The 16922-nt window shown below is 51.3% G+C and overlaps 2 protein-coding genes across 2 annotated transcripts; both read left to right on the top strand.

The window, feature by feature from the left end:
• Positions 1 to 3123: 3123 nt before the first annotated feature.
• LOC307072457 (protocadherin 8) lies at positions 3124 to 9519 on the top strand (the record flags this gene model as incomplete). Its single annotated transcript, XM_079731762.1, has 3 exons — positions 3124 to 5628; positions 5909 to 6107; positions 9203 to 9519. 3 exons carry the CDS (start codon positions 3124 to 3126, stop codon positions 9517 to 9519), a joined length of 3021 nt encoding a protein of 1006 aa, XP_079587888.1.
• A 1601-nt stretch (positions 9520 to 11120) lies between these two features.
• On the top strand, positions 11121 to 15815 carry cnmd (chondromodulin; the record flags this gene model as incomplete). Its single annotated transcript, XM_079733080.1, has 7 exons — positions 11121 to 11192; positions 11368 to 11508; positions 12260 to 12400; positions 12551 to 12661; positions 12807 to 12960; positions 14490 to 14755; positions 15582 to 15815. The coding sequence occupies 7 exons, from the start codon at positions 11121 to 11123 to the stop codon at positions 15813 to 15815; spliced, it is 1119 nt and encodes a 372-aa protein (XP_079589206.1).
• Positions 15816 to 16922: the final 1107 nt, after the last annotated feature.

Here is a 16922-nt window from a genome sequence, read left to right as displayed (position 1 = left end):
TTTCTAATCTTGGCAGAAATAATGAAGAGCTAAGTGCCTTCCACAAATGCATAGTTGCATAGTGTTACTCCAGGCACATTATGGACCGGAGTGATTAGACAACTTCAAAATGCAAAGGCATCCCCTGAAACCGTGCGGGGTTCACAATCCCATTAAAAAATGGAATTGTGTCTGTGGGCCAACAGTGCATTTGAAATGTATTTTGTCCCTGAAAAAGTGTTTTGCTTCAGCGTGTGTGTGTATGTGCTTTTATGTGTGTGTGTGTACATGTGTTTGTGTGTAAGTGTGTGTGTGTGTGTGTGTGTGTGTGTGTGTGTGTGTGTGTGTGCATGTGTGTGAACATGGGTGAGAGAATTTGTATATGTATATGTGTCTGTGCATCTGCCTGTGTGTGAGTGTGTGCATGAGAATGTGACTGTCTGTGTCTGTGTGTGTCTGTGTGTGTGTGTGTGTGTGTGTGTGTGTGTGTGTGTGTGTGTGTGTGTGTGTGTGTGTGTGTGTGTGTGTGTGTGTGTGCTCGTGCCCATGCGTTCTGCCCTGGTTCCTCTATTGCTAAATCAATTTGTGGTTTGGAACAACACGAAAGGTTCATTGAGTTAGCAAACGTCTGCACTCAGAGTAAGATGACTTCTGATCATCCAGTCTCAAATATTCACCGAATATCTCCATCATGCGCTCAACTCTTCTAACCACATGAAACAAACTGCCAGAGTCAATGCAGATGACTGCAGATACAGGTCATTAAAGGGTGGACCAGGGTCTATTTTGGAAGCTTTTCCGTCGTATTTGTTGAAATTCTCTCTACATGCCGACAGCATCCAATAAATCGAATGCTCTGACCGTAACAGAACACCACCAGGTCAGTGGCGGTCACAGGCCTGTCATAAGGCCATCGAATCATAACATTCGGCCTGAATGAAATGATTGGATGGCGTACCTGTCTGTCTACCTACCTACCCGGCTACCTGTCTGTCTAACTGCCTAACCGGCTACCTGTGCGCACACTGCCCGCGCACTCCTGTTCATGGCCAGGGTCTTCCTGAAGGCTAGCAGAACTAACTGTTGCTAAAGCTAGCGAGCTAGTTATGAGTTTTTGGGGACGTGGTTTTGACAGGAAGGCCAGATAAGGGCGGATGGGATTTATTTCGGCTGGATTTGGACTTTAAAAAAGGAGCTAACTTTGTCTTGTTTCTCCATATGCCTCCCTAGCTTTGGAGAACAATAGCGGCCTGTGATTGAACCATTGTAGCTGTCGCTCCCTGCATAACTCAGACATCTGTTACCAATATCACTTTTCAAAACCACTTTGTAGTGCCAATCTGCCAAAGAGCATTAAGACTGAGCGACTGCCATGGAGTACTTTGGTCTTAGAGAGAAGATACTTTGTGAAGTTCTTGCTAGCAACAGTTCTTTTGTCCACCAACTCTGTACTCACGCAAGATACATTTATTACAAAAGACAAAAGTGCCACACTGCTTTTGCGTATATTTGTGGCTTGTATTCACTGAATGCTCTCTAGCAGAATAAGCACAAGGAGGTCATTCCGTCGTCTTATTTTGCCTACAGAGGTTTTGGTGGAGCCAGGAGAGACGGTCATGATGGTCTGGTCACCCAGACCGGTGGTGTTCTCTGAGGGAGGGGGTCTGAACCCCCCCCCCCCCCCCAACCCCCTCTTCATCCATCATCTTCGATTTAAAACAAAAGTGGCCTGCAGGCTGTTCTGAGCGGAGGAACACACACCGAAAGGAACGTAGCTCTGCTTCTGTCTCAGGTCTGAGTACAGACAGAGGAGTAAAGAGAGACAGAGGTATGAGTACAGACGGACAGAGGTCTGGGTACAGACGGACAGAGGAGGTCTGAGTACAGACGGACAGAGGTCTGGGTACAGACGGCGGTCTCAGACGGTGGTCTGAGTACAGACTTCCGTTCAGGTCCGTACGCTCCCGGTGGCCCAGTCATGTGAGTTTCTGGTTATGTCAATGTTTGTGAGCCGAGCCGAGTGCAGCAGACCTGGGGATTATTATGTGGATCACCTGTGCTCCGCCGCGTCTATTCTGGTGCTCCTCGCCAGCGAAGGAGGGGAATAATTATTGATAATCTTTCACTCTTCAGCTGTGCTACAAATTGTAAAATGATCATTATCTGGCTTGATAATGGGCGCATAATTATCATGCATTAGAGAGGTGACGGATGCTGCTGGAGCTCACATGACCCAGAAAAACTTGAGCTCTGAGTGGGCACGCACACACACACACCCACCCACCCACCCACCCACACACACACACACACACACACACATATACACACAAGCACTCACATACAAACACCCATATTATACACTCAAATGTACACACACACACACACACACACACACATACAAACCCACACACACATATACATTCACGTGTGCACACCTACACACAAGTACACTCACAAACACACATACACAAGCACACACATACACACACGCAGTTACACACCTGTCTGTGCCCACACTACACACACACACACACAGAATCACCCACCAGAAACAATACGCACACACACACACACATGATCCCACATATGCCCACATAGAACCACTAAATTAAAAAACCTTCACACCAATATTCCATTGGACATTTTAAATTAAAAACGGTAAAAAAAATTACCAGCATATAAATGAAAAACATTATCTAGTTAATGGCTGTAAAACCATGAATAACATAAACTGCCACCACACTATCTCCAAGCCACGAAATTAAAGCTTATTTATTATTTGCAACTATCAATCTATTTCTTTCCACCAACCTCCCGCTACGCATTATACATCCACTTTGAAAACAAGCTTAGAGTTTTTTCTTTTTTCCGAGGCCTATTTTTAATTCTAGCGCGCGGGATTGGTCACACTGGTCTCATTAGCATGAGGCGCCGTATAAACCCGCCACTGCAGCGTCTGGCGCGGAGAGGAGAGGAGCGGAGAGGAGAGGAGAGGTGCGCAACGAGGAACAGGTAACTTTGGCTTGGCACGGGGAGCTGCGTGGACGTCTGGCGCACTGGATACACCGCCTTTACGCGAGGAGGCTGACGGAGATTTTTATTCGCTTTTCAAAACAAAGAAGGAAAAGAAAACGCACCGTGGAAATGATGCGTGTTAACTTTATCGACTGGCATTGGTGGATCTTACTGAGCTCGATTCAACAAATGTTATTCGTCTCGGTGTCCGGGTCCGAGGGGAACACCATCCGGTACCAGACCAACGAGGAGGACGGCCCAGGCACGGTGATCGGGAACCTGGCCAAGGACATGTCCTTGAGTTTGTCCCACGCGTCCAGGACCAATTTCAGGATGATGAAACAGTTCAACGACTCACACATCAGGGTGCGGGAGAGCGACGGGGAGCTGACTGTGGGGGAGCGCGTAGACCGGGAGCGGACCTGCCGCCACACGCCAGTCTGCCTCATAGAGTTCGACGTGGTCAATTTCTCCAAAGAGCGCTACAAGCTGATCCACGTGCAGGTGGAGGTGAAGGACATTAACGACAACTCCCCCGAGTTCCCCAACAAGGAGTCCGTGGTGGAGATCTCGGAGAGCGCGGCCGTGGGGTCCCGCGTGCCCCTGGACCCCGCCGCGGACGCGGACGTGGGCTCAAATTACATCCAGAGCTACCAGGTCTCCGTCAACAGCCACTTCTCTATTGACGTGCAGCAGAGAGCGGATGGGGTTAAATATGCGGAATTGGTGCTAATGAAAGAGCTGGACCGGGAGGTCCAGTCCTCCTACGTGGTGGAGTTGGTGGCCACGGACGGCGGGAACCCGTCCAGGACCGGCTCCACCAAGATCACCGTCAAAGTCACGGACTTCAACGACAACAGCCCGGTGTTCGACCAGAACAGCTTCTCGGTGAGTCTGCCCGAGGACTCCCCCGTGGGGACCGTGATACTGGACCTTAACGCGGTGGACGCGGACGAAGGGTCGAACGGGGAGGTGGTGTACGGCTTCGGGAAGCAGGTGCCCTTCGAGATCAGGGAACTTTTCAAAGTGGACGATAGATCGGGTCGTCTGACGCTCCAGCGCCCGGTGGACTTCGAGGAAAAGGCAACCTACGAGGTGGACGTGCAAGCGTCCGACCTCGGCCCTAACCCGACCCCCTCCGTGTGCCGGATTATTATTCACGTGAAGGACGTGAACGACAACGCGCCCGAGATCAGCATCACCCCGATGACCTCCACGTCCACGGGCGTCGCGTTCATCAGCGAGGCGGCCGAGCGGGACAGCCTGGTGGCGCTGATCAGCACCCTAGACAGGGACTCGGGCGTCAACGGCCAGGTGCACTGCACTCTCTACGGCCACGACCACTTCAAGCTCAAACAGGCGCACGAGGACAGTTATATGATCGTCACGGCGGCCGCGCTCGACCGCGAGCGCGTCGGGGAGTACAACCTAACGGTGATGGCGGAGGACTTCGGGTCCCCGCCGTTACGGAGGATCCTCCAGTACACCATCCGGCTGACGGACGAGAACGACAACGCCCCCCACTTCAGCAAGCCTGTGTACGAGGTGTCGGTTCTGGAGAACAACGCGCCCGGCGCCTTCATCACCACGGTAGAGGCCCGGGACGCAGACCTGGGCAACAACGGGAAGATCACCTACCGGCTTCTGGACGGCGTGCTCATGGGCTCGCCGGTCAACACCTTCGTGTCGCTCAACTCCGTGACGGGCTCCATCTACGCCCTGCGGAGCTTCAACTACGAGGTGATGAAGGTGTTCGAGATCCACGTGCAGGCCAGCGACGGCGGCCTGCCCCAGCTGCAGAGCCGCGCCCTGATCCGGCTGCGGGTCCTGGACCAGAACGACAACCTGCCCACCATCATCCAGCCCGTGCTCTACAAGGGCTCCGCTGAGGTCTTCCTGCCCCGCGACGCGGCGGCGGGCTACGGCGTGACCCAGGTGAAGGCGGTGGACGCGGACGAGGGCGCCAACGCCCAGCTGTCCTACCGCATCACCGAGGGGGGCCACCTGGGCTTCTCCATCAACCGGGCCACGGGCCGCATGTACGCCAGCCGCCAGCTGGCCTACGACCTCTCCGACGTCGCCCGGGTGACGGTCGCCGTGAGCGACAACGGGGCGCCCGCGCTCACCGCCACCGCCACGCTGCTGCTCAGCTTCGTGGAGGGGCCCGTGCCCAGCCCCGCCCCCCCGGGGCAGGCGGGCGGCGGCGGCGAGGACCCCCTGGAGTGGGACACCTCGGTGGCCATCATCGTGGTGCTGGCGGGGAGCTGCTCCCTGCTGCTGCTCGCCATCCTCCTCATCACCACCTCCTGCAGCCGCCGCCGCAAGGAGAAGGGGAGGGGGGCGGGGCGGCGGGAGGACGAGGGGGAGGGGGACGGGGAGGAGGACGAGGAGGAGGGGCCGGAGGGCGAGGGGGACGCGGCCGGCGCCGTGGAGAAGGCCGCGGAGAAGGCCGGCGTGCGCGCTGACCCGGGGCTCGCCAAGCACAAGGGCGGGAAGGCGTTCGAGGCACACCCATATGCCGAGCCCCCCCCGACGGCCGGCAGCCACGCCCTGGAGGACGCCGGCGAGGAGGAGGGGCCGGCGGCCGGCGTGTTTGACCCCAGCGGCCGCGGCGGGATGGAGGGCAAGCTGAAGGTGAGGCCGCAGGCGTATTGGGGGTATGATGTCATCGTTGTGTGATGTCATCGCTGCGTGATGTCATCGCTGCGTGATGTCATCGCTGCGTGATGTCATCGCTGTGTGATGTCATCAATGTATGATGTCATCGGTGTGTGATATCATTGCTGCCTGATGTCGTCACTGTATGATGTCATCGCTGTGTGATGTCACCGTCGTTGTGAGTCCTGTTGGTTGATGCGTCCCTGACGCTCGTGGCACACCCGGCCCTAACCTCCCACCGTCGTCCGTCCTCCAGGGATACTCCACGCTCCCGGGCTACGGGAAGGAGACGCTGCGGCCCATTACCATATGGAAGGGCAACTCCTTCACCACCATTTCCGCCCGCGACCCGCAGATCAGCGGCAAGGACAGCGGCAAGGGGGACAGCGACTTCAACGACAGCGACTCTGACATCAGCGGAGACGTGCACAAGAAGGACTCCCTGCCCACACACAGTGAGCCCATGTTAACATCGTACTGTGAATGTGGCCCTGTGTTCATACTGCCATTACAGCGCAGACAGACTGACAGAGATAGAAAGATAGATAACTACTTTATTTATTAACTACAGATAGATAGAAAGAACGATAGGTATATAGACAGACAGACAGCCAGACAGACAGACAGACATACATAGACATATAGATTGATAGAACGATCGAAAGATAGAGAGAGGGATAGTCAGATAAATGGATAGAAATACATATATAGACATTTAGATTGAACGAACGATAGAGATAGAAAGATAGATAGACATAGAGATTGAGAGAACGATTGACAGAGAGATAGATAGATAGACAGACAGATAGATAGATAGATATAGATCGACAGAGACGTGCACAAGAAGTACTCCCTGCCGACACACAGTGAGTGCTGATCAGAAGCAGCCGCCCTCGTTGGGTTTGGAAACACTTTGTCCGTCGCTAGGGCTGGATTCAGCCAGAGAGAACTCTGGCAGCCGTGGAGAATCTCTTACGCTGATAAATCAATAAACCAATCAATACATATCCCTTTAGCTGGCAGAGGTTACCCAGAGGGAGAGTGAGAGAGAGAGAGAAAACAGTATATAGAAAGATGGAGAGAGCAAGGAAAAAGGAAAATAGAGATTGATGAAACGATAAAGACAGGTATATCGTTTTATGTAGACTGATGATAGATAGATAGATAGATAGATAGATAGATAGATAGATAGATAGATAGATAGATAGATAGATAGATAGATAGATAGATAGATAGATAGATAGAGAAAGTTAAGAAAAGGCATAAAAATAATATTCTCTATGTAAGTCATACCTTGACCTAAAAACTAACAAAGGGGTGACTGGTAACCATTTCAATATCAGGCATGGATCACCCCCCCCCCCCCCCCCCACACACACACACACACACACACTTCTTTCATCACATCACACATCCCCTTGAAGCCCCCATGCTAACATCCCTACTGTGAAGTTAACATTACTCATCTGAGGCTAGCATCACTACTGCGAAGCTATCATCCCTACTGTGAAGCTAACATCAGTAATGTGAAGCTAGCATCACTACTGTGAAGCTAACACAACCACTGTAAAGCTAACACTAATGTGAAGCTAGCACTGCTACTGTGAGGTTAACACCACTACTGTGAAGCCTACACCACTACTGTGAAGCTAACACCACTTCTGTGAGGCTAGCATCCCTACTGGGAAGCTAACACTAATGTGAAGCTAACAGCACTACTGTGAAGCTAACCCCGCTACTGCGAAGCTAATACTAATGCGATGCTAACACCACTACCGTGAACCTACACCACTCCTGTTTAGCTAACACCACTACTTTGAAGCTATCACTGCTACTGTGAAGCTAACATCACTAAAGTGAAGCTAACACCACCACAGTGAAGCTAGCATCACTACTGTGAATCTAGCATCACTAAAATGAAGCTAACACCACTACTGTGGAGCTAACACAGCTACTGTGAAGCTAACATCACAAAAGTGAAGCTAACACCACTACTGTGAAGCTAGAATTACTACTGTGATGCTAACACTACTACTGACTGTGGGTGAAGCTCCCCTGCTAACACCACTACTGTGAAGCTAACACCACTATGTTGAAGCTAACACAAAAGAATACTGTAAAGCTAGGGTTAGCGGTGAAGCTAACGCAACCACTGTGAAGTTAACACCATGACTGTGAAGCTAACACTACTACTGTGAGCTAACACCACTACTGTGACACTAACATTACTACTGTGAAGCTTTTACCACTACTGTGAAGCTAACACCGCTACTGTGAAGCTCACATCACTAAAGTGATGCTTACACCGCTACTTTGATGCTAAAACCCACATACTGTGAAGCTAGCATCACTACTGTGATGCTAACACCACTACTGTGAAGCTAACGTCACTACTGTGAAGGGGAGCGTACCTATGTTTCCTGGGTTCTATGTTCCCCGGGTCCTATGTTCCCCGCTTTGTATGTGACCGGGGAACATAGGATCCGGAGAGTGAATCGGTTTTTCGTAGGATGGTAGGGGCAAGTACCTACTTTTTCGCCTCTGATTCGCCTGTGATTGGCTAGAATGGCTCTCCTCCTATTGGTTATGGTTAGGGTTAGGGTGAGGTTTAGGGTTAACCCTCACCCTAACCCTAACCATAACCCTAAACCTGACCCTAACCCTTCGCACCCGGGGAACACAGGACCTGGGAAACATAGGAATGACCCCCTGTGAAGCTAACAGTAATGTGATGCTAACACCACCACCGTTAGCTAATACCACTACTGTGAAGCAGTGGCGTCACTAGGCTGTTTCATTCGGGGCTAAAGCCCCGGATATTATGTAATTAGCACGGAATCTTATAAAAAAAAAAAAATCAACTTGCTTTTTTTTTGCTTGCTTTACATTACAAACAAACATGGGGATTCCAGGGGCAACTCAAAGTAGCCTAGTCCTTCTAGATAGTCCTACTGGCAAGAGAATAAACGATTTAAAAACATAACCAGACTGTTTACCACCTTAAGTGAATTGACCTATCCTATCTCCAGTTATACATGTATGTATATATATATATATATATATGTGTGTGTGTGTGTGTGTGTGTGTGTGTGTGCAAGGTCTGTCTCACTTGTATTCATTTTTCTGAAATAACTTGAATGGAACTTGAGATGTCTGGGGATAAGCAGCACAGCAGTCAGGAAGCAATTTAAAGCTATAATAAACTGCGTATTTTGTATATTTATGTAAAGAATTCTGAAAAAATTTGCATGCGCAATAAAGCACACGAAAGAATTTGCCGCGCCCTCTGCGCGCATTTTCCCTTTTCCTGCGGGCTAAGCCCCGGATATTTCAGAAACCTAGAAACGCCCCTGCTGTGAAGCTAGCATCACTACTGTGATGCTAACACCACTACTGTGATGCTAACACCGCTACTGTGATAATAACACCACTACTGACTGTGCGTGAAGCTCCCATGCTTACACCACCACCTTGAAGCTAACACCCACACACTGAGAAGCTAGGGTTAGGGTTGGCTGTGAAGCTAACCCCGCTACCGTGTGCTCCCCAGGTCTGTGGGCGTGCACCAGCGAGTGTAAGGTCCTGGGCCACTCGGACCGCTGTTGGAGCCCCTCCGCCAGCCGGCCCACCACCGGCCTGGCCACGGCGCCGCACCTCTCCACCTTCGCCTCCAGGACGGCCTCGCTGCCCCGCGACGCGCGGCGGGAGAACTACTACCCCGCCCACCTGCCCAAGCCCCATGCGCTGCAGAGCGTCTACGAGAAAGTGCAGCACCAGGAGTTTGACTACATCCTAGTGGGCCCGCCCACGCCCGCACGCATACAGGAGACGGACGAGATCTCCATCCCCGAGTATTTACACTCGTGAACGGACAGACGATCGGCGGACAACGAACGACGAACGATGTATAAACAAGGGGGGGAGGGGGAGGGGGAGGGGAAAGCAAACGAAACCAGAGTGTGAATCCATCTTTTTACATGTGTTCTTCTTCATCTGACTTGCCTCGTGTTGTCGCTCCAGTGTTTGGTCTGTCCCCTTGTATAGGTTTATTTATGACTGTTTACTGTACCATGTGAAATATGCAAATAGGCCAGATTTTGTACATTGATAGTATATTTTTCATAATGAATCACTGTAAAAAAAAATGAAAAAACGAGGGAAAGCCAACAAGTTTTTAATGAATTTTGCATAGCATGTGTTATTTAATGGGCATGACCAGGGACTCTGAGACCTACAAGAGGCCTTCTTAAGGTGGAAAACAATCAGTATCAAAGATTATCATGTCATGTGGTTCAATTTGTCACATTGTTGCACAAATAAATAGCCTCCTGAAAAAAAACTATTTTTCGCCTGAGGTCATAATGTGCGAGACGGCGAATAGTGAACGGAGTGAAACCATCGCTGGGCTTACAATACAATTAAAATAAATTGCGTGGGCAGTGCTGCTGCCAAATTTCCTCAGACGTTATGCATAATGCACTCACACACACACACACACACACACACACACACACACACACACACACACACACACACACACACACACACACACACACACACACACACGCACATACACACACACACTAAAACACCATTAGTTAGCCACATGAACACATTTAATTGGCGCTAAGGATTATAAAGTACAGCAGGTTAAATACATTCCAATAATACTGTGACGGGAAACCTACCACATTCTTTACAAGGTGCAAAACAATATAATTACAGAGTTGCCACATTTGCATGCAAATGGCACAGAGCTGATCAAATGGTCTTTCAATTATATATTTTCCGAGGGTCAAAGATTCTATTCACCTTTCTGATTGCCTTGCAGCTTTCCAATTATTCCAAAATGTGATTCAATCGGTTCCTAAGCAACAGGGGCCCCGCATATTTTCCAATCTCTCTCATACCTTCACCTTCCAGTTGTGGAACAATAAAGTCCAAGCAACCTTGACCGTGAGCCGGGGTCCCTCTTGTTGTCAGATTAGAATGAACATGAGCAGAGGCATACAGACTGCAGCGGTCTGCTTTGTCTGCTTATCGTCCCACGGACGCGCAGTGTGGCCCTGCATAAACATACGCTACTTACCGCTTTGAGAGTATACTTGGAATAGTAGAACAGGCATGAGCACGCTCTGCATATGAGTCCCGCATGTTATTACAGTGCGTAGGCTATAACAGTAGCGCTTTTTCCATATTGGACCACATCGTTCGTCTTATTAGTTATGAAAAGTTAAATATGCAGGATTGATTAAATAATGCGTTAAATAGTGGGAGCCAACAACTCCACAACATGTAGCCAATGCCTTTTATCGAGGCACCAAAATAATTCGGGTAATTTCCCCCCCATCTATAAAACCTTTGCGCGTCACTCACACTCCGTCGTGAAGTTGGAGGCAGATATCTTCTGCGACTTGCCTCCCAAAGCGGGTCGCATTGGAGACAAGTTGGCCAGAGGCGACACCACCATGACAGCGACTTCTGAGAAAGTGCAAAGCGTCTCTTTCGGACCCCCGCATCTCCCGCACTGCGTGGCACCGGTAGGCCTCATTTACGTCATTTTTGTTTTTAGATATAGGTCATTAAAAAAAAAAAAAAAGTAAAGTATGAAAAGCTTAAATACCACCTTTAGTATTCAGTTATTGTATCTGACGTTGCGTTTTACACACTGTGGCAAAGCGTTCGTGGAGTCCCGAGTGTTGTGGATGTGTTCAGGTGATGGGCTCGGCCCCCGCTCGGTCCTCTACGCTGAGTCGTCTGCTGAAGTGTGCCGCCGTCGCACTGATTGTTGGCGCACTTGTGATGCTGTGCGCATCCGTCGGGGCTTTCTACCAGTGGAAAGTCAGCGATAAAAACGTAAGTGTTTGGCGTTGCGTCCACGGCGGCACTATATTTCAGCACTATATTCCGCAGTGACTCCAGTTATACAATTTATGATGTTGCCATTCTATTCTCGAGTAGGGCGCGAGGTTAAACAAAGACTTAATAACTGCCAATTTTTTATCCAGAGCAAACAATTATATTCCTGCTATGGCGCGATAAATTTGTAGGGCAACAGTGTCATTTGGGAGACAGGTGAATGCTTATTATTTTCATATCAGCCCTGTCAAAGTCTGCAGTCTAAGGGGTGAGTCCTCTTCAGGCAAATCCAATAAATGGTAACAGAGACACATCCAAATGTGAATCAGTGAATAGTATGAAACCAAAAGGTTTCATATTAACATTGTACCGTGAATGTGGTCCAGGTTCATAATGTCATTAGAATACAAGACAGACGGACGGATGGACGGACGGACGGACGGACGGACGGACGGACGGACAGACAGACAGACAGACAGACAGATGGATATATAGCTAGATAGAAAGCTAGATGGATAGATTTAGATAAATACATATTGATAGATAGGTAGTCCAATAGAAAGAGAAAGAGAGAGAGAGAGAGAGAGAGAGAGAGAGAGAGGGAGAGAGAGAGAGAGAGAGAGAGAGAGAGAGAGAGAGAGAGAGAGAGAGAGAGAGAGAGAGGAAGAGACAGAGAGAGAGAGGGAGAGAGACAGAGAGAGAGAGGGAGAGAGACATTAACAGTGCCCTGTGAATGCGGGTCGCCCAGGTGCATAACGTCCACTACAACATGCGGATCAACGGGGAGCTGAGGGGGGGCTCGGTGGAAATCGACCCCCAGAACCACCAGGAGAGGTTCACCACCGGGAGCGGGGACCAGGAGGCCGTGGAGATCCACGACTTCCAGACGGTGAGTCGGGCTGGCCTTATTCACAGCCCCCCCCCCCCCCCCCCCCCCCCCCAAGCTCTGTCTGCGGCGGCCAGCCAACGCCTTGGCATCCAGTGAGGAAAGTTAGCGTCGCCGTGTGTGTAAATATGGCACGCCTGTGATTTAATCCAGGGCATCACCGGACTGCGTTTCTTCAGGGGGGAGAAGTGCTACATCAAACCCCACATCAAAGCCCCCCTCCCGGACCTGGGGGGCTACACAGAGAGGCTGACTTCAGACCTGGTACCGCGGCACATCACCCACACCTCAGAGTTATTTCACACCGCCGTGCTTCTGTCACGATATCGTGACTGTTTGGTTCCGTTGGACCCCGAGGGACGATCTGATCACTCCCTGCGTCTCTCGTCGTCTCTCTCCCCCTCTCCAGTCGGAGGAGACGCTCCCCGTGAGGCTGGACCAGGACTCGGTGATCTGGGTCGCGGCAGACCTCCCCATGCAGGACACCCGCTTCCTCAGCCCCAAGATCCTGGCGCTGTGCGGGGACGCCCCCGTGTACTGGCTCCACCCGACCCATCCCAGAGGTCCCGTACTGATCCTTCTCCCTGCTAGCCTTAATGACGAGGGGCCCCCAGCTACCCCGGGCTGCTGCCGTCCCAGGCGGTCTGTGGTGGTCTGTGGCGGTCTGTGGTGGTCTGTGGCGGCCTGTGGCAGTGTGTGGAGGTTGGGGTGTACCAGGATACACTCTGTGGTTGATATGCATCTGAGAGATTCTAGGTCAAATCCGGTTTCAATATTTCAACTCTGGGGAGGGTTATCCGACACGATGTTGTGGTTTTTTTTCCCGTGTGTGTGATCGTGTCACGCTGTCAACGATGTGACATGCGTACGCCGTTTTGTCTGCTTCCGTGTCGACGCGTGTCAGTGCGTTCGCGGAGGCATAGCTTCCACATCTCTGTAACATACGCCGCGTTGACTGAGCGACTAAGCAGACGGAAATAAGCAGTGGTCGTGCATTAATAAAAACAGAACACTAGTGAAATATGCAAGAATGTTTTTGATATCAGCGCGGTGCTCAATTATTCAGCACGGCCGAGACGACCGGCCCTCGGGTGCAACGCGGGGTTGGAGCTCAGAGGACAGGCACTGGTGGTGGAGGAGGTGGTGGTGGAGGAGGTGGTGGTGGTGCTGCTGGTGGTAGTGGTGCTGGTGTTGGTGGAGGTGGTGGTGGAGGAGGTGGTGGTAATGGTAGTGTAATTGGTGGTGGTCCTGGTGGTAGCGGTGGTGGAGGTGGTGATGTGGATGTTATTGGTGGTGTTAGTGGTGGTGGTGGTGTTATTGGTGGTGGTGGTGTTAATGGTGGTGGTGTTAGTGGTGGTGGTGGTGTTAGTGGTGGTGGTGTTAGTGGTGGTGGTGGTGGTGTTAGTGGTGGTGGTGGTGGTGGTGGTGTTAGTGGTGGTGGTGGTGGTGGTAGTGTTAGCAGTGGTGGTGTTAGCGGTGGTGTTGGTGGTGGTGTTAGCAGTGGTGGTGGTGGTGGTGGTGTTAGTGGTGGTGTTAGCGGTGGTGTGGTGGAGGTGGTGTTAGTGGTGGTGTTAGTGGTTGTGGTGGTGTTAGTGGTGGTGGTGGTGGTGTTAGTGGTGGTGTTAGTGGTGGTGGTGGTGGTGTTAGTGGTGGTGGTGGTGGTGGTGGTGGTGGTGGTGTTAGTGGTGGTGGTGGTGGTGGTGTTAGTGGTGGTGGTGGTGGTGGTGGTGGTGTTAGCAGTGGTGGTGTTAGCGGTGGTGTTGGTGGTGGTGTTAGCAGTGGTGGTGGTGGTGGTGTTAGTGGTGGTGTTAGCGGTGGTGGTGGTGGAGGTGGTGTTAGTGGTGGTGTTAGTGGTTGTGGTGGTGTTAGTGGTGGTGGTGGTGGTGGTGTTAGTGGTGGTGTTAGTGGTGGTGGTGGTGGTGTTAGTGGTGGTGGTGGTGGTGGTGTTAGTGGTGGTGGTGGTGTTAGTGGTGGTGGTGGTGGTGGTGTTAGTGGTGGTGGTGGTGTTAGCGGTGGTGGTGGTGGTGGTGGTGGTTGCGCTGCAGTCTTGTGGATGCTGACCCAGTCCCGTCCCGCTGCGGTCCGCTAACAGATGGGGAGCGGAGGAGGAGAGAGACGGGGGGCCGCTCCAGGAGACAGGCCCCCACCGAGGAGGGTGGGGAGGCAGGGGCCGGGCGGAGCGACACCAGGGGCCGGCCGGCTGGCGCCGGGCGCCCGGGAGCCACGGTGGCAGCAGAGGAGGAGAGAGGAAACGAGGTCGCAGGAGCCATGGCGCTAGGAGAGGAGGAAGGAGGTCCCGGAGGAGAGGGGGGGACGTCGGCTGACGGGTCGGCATACAACCCAGAGAACCCGTACCACGTAAGAACTAAACGGCTCCCCGATCCTCCATCGGTGAAGTTCTGAACATACCGATCAGACCCCGGTGTGCCAGACCCCGGCAGAAAACTAAAACTAGTTTCACAATATTCTATCTCATTTAATCACAAAAGCATGAAAGCCCCTACTAGGATATAAGCAGAACAAATAACAAAGCTGTGCTATTAATTCTAGCAGATGCGAGTCGGTTTTTATTACACAGCTTTGTTGAATACTAAATTCTGATTGGTCAATTATAGCATTCTATGGTCTGTTATGTTTGAATAACAAACCGCTGCTATGAATAACAAGACTGTTGCTATGGACACAAATTCCAACTGTAGAAGCTAACAGACTTTTATTTTGTCTGAGCAAAAGCAATTAAATCTTTTTTTTAAAACAATGCAATCGTTTTTGGTTGTACAAAATGATTGATTTCATTGTAGCCAGTCGTATAACGAACACTCCATCGTGCATGTGTTCAGATATCCTCATCCATCAGGCCTCCAATACAACCCCACGGTACAGAGGAGTACCTCTACGAGGAGGAAAAGGGAACAGCTATGCCCTCCAGAACAACCCTCACAAAAAACAAAAATGACGGCGCTGTTATGAACAATACGGACTACAGGTCTGCATTGTTCTTAATGGTGCGGCAACTCTTTTTGGGTGATGGTGGTGGTGATGGTGGTGATGGTGGTGGTGGTGGTGGTGGTGGTGGTGGTGGTGGTGAAGGTGGTGGTGATAGCAGTGGTGGCGGTGCTAGTGGTGGTTCTGGTTTTATCATGATTTTGTGATGAATCATTCACGTGCCCTCTCTTCCCTTCAGCGTAAACCAGAGACGGCGGGCGGCGAGAGGGAGGCCATGACCTTCGACCCCATGCTGGACCACCTGGGTATCTGCTGCTCCGAGTGCCGCCGTAGCTACACCCACTGCCAGCGCGTGTGCGAGCCCCTTCGCGGCTACTGGCCCTGGCCCTACAATTACGCCGGCTGCCGCGTGGCGTGCCGCGTGATCCTGCCCTGCCGCTGGTGGGTGGCGCGCATGCTGGGCCGCGTGTGAGCTAGCTAGCTAGCTAGCTGCTCGCGCGCCGCCGCCGCTACCGCCACCACCACCACCACCGCTACGCTCTTGACAGGCAGATGAACCGTCACATGTATAAAACGCAACGCCACAACACAAGCCAGCGGTGTCAGGATACATGTTGCGTGTACGACGCCGCGGCGTATGTGTGGGGTGTTTATATGCAGGTGTTTCTTTGGTTAAATGCGTTTATTTGGTTGTAAACAAGCGCCGGCTGCCAGGGCGCTAAGCTGTGGCGGGGTGAATCAGGGAGCAGCCGCGGCGGCGGCATTAGCATGCTATGTACTCGGGTAATCCGGGGTCACCTGTTTACTCCGGGGGAAACAAGATGTCGCATTCGAGGGTGGGGCCGCTCTCCCCAAGCAAACACTGTTTTCTTTATCATTTGCATTTTCTCACGATTCGGAACGTGCACATTTTGCATCACGATGAATCAGGGCGTGCTAATCTAGCGTCGAGGGTTACAACCAAAACACCAGGAATAAAAGGAAAACGGCTGACAAGGAACATATACTTTCCCCTCATTGAATGGTTGTCAATAAATACATAAAGTCATTTAATTACGGCGTGAATTTGCTTTGATTTCAGTGAATGCATTGTGTCACATGTTGTTCCCAGCCCTCCCTCGAGTCCTACTCCGTTAAAGCCGATGTGACAGCCGCCGTTGCCATAACTCCCATTCACACCGTGGAGCAGGTTGAGGGCAATGCTTTAATGCGCACGATGACATCTGCATTGATGTGAACTAATGCAACATGAGTGTCACGGTGAAAACGACGGCAATGCCGGCATTTCCATAAATAAAAAAAAGGGTTTGTGTTTTTTATTAAATCTAAATGAAGAGGAAGAGTTATGAACGTGCTCGAACAGCCCGATGGTTTGATCCCGACAGGAACCATGGAGCTTCTGCTGGTTCCGCCGCTTCTAATGCGCACTCGTATGCACACTAAGGACGGCTTCTGTAGGGTATTCTAAATATGTCAGCATCAGGAATTAATCAGATGAATATCTCCCAGAGCCATATGCCAACTTTCAAAATAATTGAAAAGAGCCATGTTGCGATCAAGATGATTTCACAGAGGGGAT

This window comes from Pollachius pollachius, assembly GCF_949987615.1.
Source record: "Pollachius pollachius genome assembly, chromosome: 3".
Taxonomy (NCBI): Eukaryota; Metazoa; Chordata; class Actinopteri; order Gadiformes; family Gadidae; genus Pollachius; species Pollachius pollachius.
The sequence above is the reverse complement of the archived record's forward strand: the minus strand, read 5'-3'. Positions and strand labels throughout refer to the sequence as shown.